The 5,221-nt window shown below is 35.1% G+C and overlaps 1 protein-coding gene across 1 annotated transcript; it reads left to right on the top strand.

The window, feature by feature from the left end:
• The first annotated feature begins 1,039 nt into the window (after positions 1 to 1,039).
• LOC110898765 (protein DETOXIFICATION 49) lies at positions 1,040 to 2,863 on the top strand. The gene has a single exon (XM_022145602.2). The coding sequence runs from the start codon at positions 1,070 to 1,072 to the stop codon at positions 2,702 to 2,704; it is 1,635 nt and encodes a 544-aa protein (XP_022001294.1). The 5' UTR covers positions 1,040 to 1,069; the 3' UTR covers positions 2,705 to 2,863.
• Positions 2,864 to 5,221: the final 2,358 nt, after the last annotated feature.

Raw genomic sequence — 5,221 nt, 5'->3', positions numbered from 1 at the left:
AAATTCTGTGAGTAATCTAATTTTACTTTGGGTAGAAAAATAAAAAAAATGTATAAATTAGGTAAAAAAAATAAAGAGATATAGAAAAATACCCAAATAGATAAATATTTTTTCAAAGTACCCAAATAAGTAAATATTTTTTGTATCTACACTAGTTTAGGAAAAAACTCCACCAAATCACCAACCCTCAAGATTCAAGAATCTAGGTGTGCTTTCTCACTTGTATATTAAGCTGCATCACTAACTTGTAAAAGAACTATTAAAAAAAAACAAAAAATACATATATTAGATTGTGCATCACTAACTCACAAAGTAAACATGTAAATAAATTACAGGGGAAAATCTCCTCGATTAGATATGATTGTTAAGAATATTAAAAAGCATACGGAAATTACATATATATCCTTATCGTCTTCCTCGTGGGAATGACTCATACTCATAAAGTTTTATACTTCATGAAAACTTTTATTAATTAATTAATATTTGAATTGGATATTTTACATTTTTCAATCATGATTATTACTTTTCTTAAAAAGGATGCATAAACTATGATACTTGTAAGCCTATCTTTGAACAATCGTTATCAGTTTCTATTTTTTTTTTTAATTTATGTATTTTATGATAATCATTAATTTTACTAAACTGTATATGGAATCAAACTTACATTTCATCGACGATACTATTATTTCTTAACTATTTTTATTCCGTTTTTGTCTCTTGTTGTCAATTTGCATATGACAAGAATATTACTATTATTTTTTATTGTACAAATTAGACATCATTCTGTTTTTGTTTGATAAAAAGAGTTGTATATTTATTCCATGGTATATTGATATTACAACTAATTAACACCACATGTATTGATAGATACATGCATGCAAAGAAGCATATATAGTATATTACAATTACACATAATACATATAAAATAAATTTGGTCCATGAGCTAATTAGATATAGACAAAAGCCACCAAATATATTAAAGCCGTACTCGGGCTTCTATAAATACCGACGACACCTACACTTCAACCCCTGCAACTCCCTCTTTCTCAATACATACAAAAACAGAATCATGTGTCAGCAAACTTCATCACATTCCTATGTCAAATGTGACTCAACCCACGAACAATCCGAAATCTTCAATCATTTGATCCCCAAAACCACTGAAAACAACCAACCAACATTACCACCACCAACACTTAATCATGTCAAGCCCCACAAATCCCAAATCTCATTAGCAATCCAAGAAGCCATTGAGATATCCCACATCGCAATTCCCATGATCCTGACCGGGATACTAATGTATTCCCGGTCAATGATCTCCATGCTTTTTCTTGGACACCTCGGCGAGTTGTCTCTCGCCGGGGGGTCACTCGCTGTTGGCTTTGCCAACATCACCGGATACTCCATTCTCTCTGGCCTTGCCATGGGAATGGAGCCCATTTGCGCCCAAGCGTTTGGCGCCGGAAAACACAAAGGTCTCGGCCTATGCTTACAAAGAGCCATTCTCCTTCTACTCTTCACTTCATTACCCATATCCATTTTGTGGATCAGCATGAAAAAAATCTTGATTTTTTGTGGGCAAGATCAAGAAATCGCCACAATGGCACAAAGCTATCTTCTTTATAACCTCCCTGACCTTTTCCTTCAATCTTTCTTACACCCATTACGAATCTACCTTCGTTCTCAATCCATAACCCTACCATTAACATATTGTGCATCTTTTTCAATCATTCTTCACATACCCATCAACTATTTTCTCGTCACAAAGCTTCAAATGGGAATCAAAGGTGTCGCTATCAGCAGTGTTTGTACCAACTTCAACTTCGTAGCATCTTTAATCCTTTACATAATAATCTCCGGTGTTTACAAAAAAACATGGGCAGGCATGTCAAACTCATGTTTTAAAAACTGGAACATGCTTTTAAACTTAGCGCTTCCGAGTTGTGTATCAGTCTGTCTCGAATGGTGGTGGTACGAGATTATGATCTTGTTATGTGGGCTACTAGTTAACCCTAAAGCCACCGTGGCTTCAATGGGTATATTGATCCAAACCACCGCGTTAATATACATATTCCCCTCATCTTTGAGTTTTAGTGTGTCAACTCGGGTTGGTAACGAGTTGGGAGCGGGTCAACCACGTAAAGCAAAACTAGCAGCCGTTGTTGGAATATGTTGCAGCTTTGTTTTGGGTTTTTCAGCTCTTTTGTTTGCTACCAGTGTACGGAACTTATGGGCGGTTATTTTCACACAAGATAAAGATATCATAGCGTTAACATCGTTGGTTTTGCCGATAATCGGGTTATGCGAGCTCGGAAACTGCCCACAGACGACCGGTTGCGGTGTTTTGCGAGGGACAGCCAGGCCGAAAATCGGGGCGAATATTAACCTGGGATGTTTTTATCTTGTGGGCATGCCTGTGGCTGTGGTTTTGGGATTCTGGTTGAAATATGATTTTAAAGGGTTGTGGCTAGGGATGCTGGCGGCTCAGATGTCTTGTGTGGTGGTGATGCTGGTGGTGTTGGGGCGGACGGATTGGGTGGTTGAAGCGGAGAGAGCTAAGGAGCTTACACACGGTGGTTGTGGTGGTGGTGACATTGGTAAGGATGATGCTGACAGCGAAGAAACTAAGGAAGAGAATTATAAGTTAATCAAACCTGCAAACAAGGGAGAAGAATCTATGGGTTTAGGGGATGATTTCGTTTAATAAAATTGAGTTGGAATAATTTTTAAACAAGTTTTTATAGTTTTGATCATTTTAATTTTGGTTGTATAGTATAGAGTGGGTGACAGGTATCATTTTTATCATCTTTTTGATCGGAGAATTGTAGAGAAGAAAAAGAATATTATCTTGGTCTAAAATAACTTTGCGTACTTAAGAACTTAAGTTTTGATTTAATAATATGTATATTTTAATAAGGAATATAGCTCCAATGTTCCGTAAGGTTTCCATTTTCCTCGGTTGCTTTTGCATAACTAATTGTTTGTTTTTCTTCTCTGTATTTCTCCTCAATCTGTGTAAATTTTCCATTTTCAAGTGACTGCCATCTCATCACATCCCATGTCCCCTAAGGGTGTGTCTACCTTAATCATTTTTGTTTTAAAGCAAATGACAAAAAAATGTGAAGAAAAAGATTGATGAATTTGATGGACTTAAATCCCATTTTCGTTCCTATGGTTTGAGTTATTTTGTCAGTTTAGTCTAAAAGTTTTATTTTTCGCCTATGGATTCAAAAAGGTTTCACCGTTGCCATTTTAGTCAACTGAGTTAACTTAATCTACTTTTTGTTAACGAGAAGGGCAATTTGGTCATTTTATATGGCCGAATTGCTAGGGGTGTTCAAAAGTATCCGTATCCGAAAATCCGATCCGAAATATCCGATATCCGAATCCGAAATATCCGAAAAATCGGATATCCGAAATTTCGGATATCCGAAATTCGGATATCCGAATTTTTCGGATTCGGATTCGGATAGTGATTTTCAAAATTTTCGGATATTTCGGATATCCGAAATATCCGAAAATTTAATTTTCATTTTTTTCGGATATCCGAATATCCGAAGTATCCGAACATATCCGAAATATCCGAAAAATATCCGAAAATGTCCGAAAAATATCCGAAATATCCGAAAAATATCCGAAATATCCGAAAAATATCCGAAAACTTATATTCGGATATCCGAAAATATCCAAAATATCCGTTTCCGAATATGAAAAAAATAATAAAAAAATAAAAATTAAATAAAAAGTTGGATTTTCGGATATCCGATTTACTATCCGAATCCGTATCCGAAATTTCTTATATCCGAAATTCGGATATCCGAAATTTCGGATACGGATTCGGATAGTGAAATCTGGTATCTGAAAATTTCGGATATCCGAAATTCGGATATCCGAATTTTCGGATATCCGGTTTTGAACACCCCTACGAATTGCCCTTCTAGTTAACAGATCAATTACATATAAAATGACCGAATTGCCCATCTCGTTAACATAAAAAATGGATGAAGTTAACCCAGTGGACTAAAATGGCAACGATGAAACCTTTTTGGACTCACAGGCGAAAAATAAAACCTTTGGACTAAACTGACAAAAGGACCCAAACCACAGGGACTAAAATGACATTTAACTCAATTTGATGATCATGATTTTGGTTTTCAAAAGACAAGGTTGAACCAATGGGGGTGGTGGTTTATTGGGAAAGACAAAATCATTAAACACCTAAATTGAGAAAGCGAACATTTTGGATTCAAGTCTCATAGACGACAAGGTTTAAAAGAAAATAAATTGTTCAAAGAAAAAAGACAAGTGTAGAAGTATGTGTATGTGGTTTTTTTTTACCATATGTAAGATATTGTTTGAGCCTTTCATGATTATAACATGAGAGGATGAGAACAAAAGGATAGAGAATTATTGGATCAACAGGTTCTAGGTGCCGTGAGAAAGTATTTGAGGAAGAATGTTGCCTACAACATCGTGAATAAAAAGAAAACCTATGGTGGTTTCGGAGCAAGTTTAAAGTCTAGAAAGATGAATCAATCAAAGAACATAAAATAGTATCGCGTTTTAAAACTACAAAAAAAAAAAAAACATGCGACTACAGGAATCAATGTACTTCACATTCAATGACATGTAGATAGAAGTAAATGTTGAATCCTGGATTATAGTTCTGATAGTCTGATTTGATCATTTCGTGTTATTACTCCTTGTATAGACATGAACAATAATTTTGATTGAAAGATCCTGAACCCAGAAAACCTCACAGTTGGATCATCACATTAAAACATAGTTCTTAAATCAATAATATTCGTTAATTATAACGGAAAGTGCATCAAAACATTAAGTATCAATTACATCAATTCATCAAGTTTGAAGAAATCATTAATTCTATTAACATACAAGGGTCAACTAGGGTAGATAAGATGTCAGACCACTAACTAGGGGAGCCTCCATTCCATGTTGTGGGCTTCTCATGAAGTATGAACTTGTCAACCTTACATGCACGTCAAAAAGATAGCTATGCTGAGTCAGTCATATTTTAAACTAAAACCAAGGATTTATCATTTTGAATTAAACATTTTGATAGGCAACATCAAGTCACACTTTAGCGAAACTAAACACATCAATTTCAATCATTAATAAAACATAAAAATGAGGCGAACTTCACTGCCAATTGCCAGATTCAAAGCCAAACAAGCTTACACTGCAGGTATAAGACTCTATG

Source organism: Helianthus annuus, chromosome 13 (genome assembly GCF_002127325.2).
Source record: "Helianthus annuus cultivar XRQ/B chromosome 13, HanXRQr2.0-SUNRISE, whole genome shotgun sequence".
NCBI classification, from domain to species: domain Eukaryota; kingdom Viridiplantae; phylum Streptophyta; class Magnoliopsida; order Asterales; family Asteraceae; genus Helianthus; species Helianthus annuus.
Note: the sequence above shows the minus strand (reverse complement) of the source record. Positions and strands in the feature narration are given on the sequence as shown.

Excerpts from the sequence above, each read along its gene's own strand:
- LOC110898765 (XM_022145602.2), top strand. The coding sequence starts at position 1,070 with ATGTGTCAGCAAACTTCATCACATTCCTATGTCAAATGTGACTCAACC.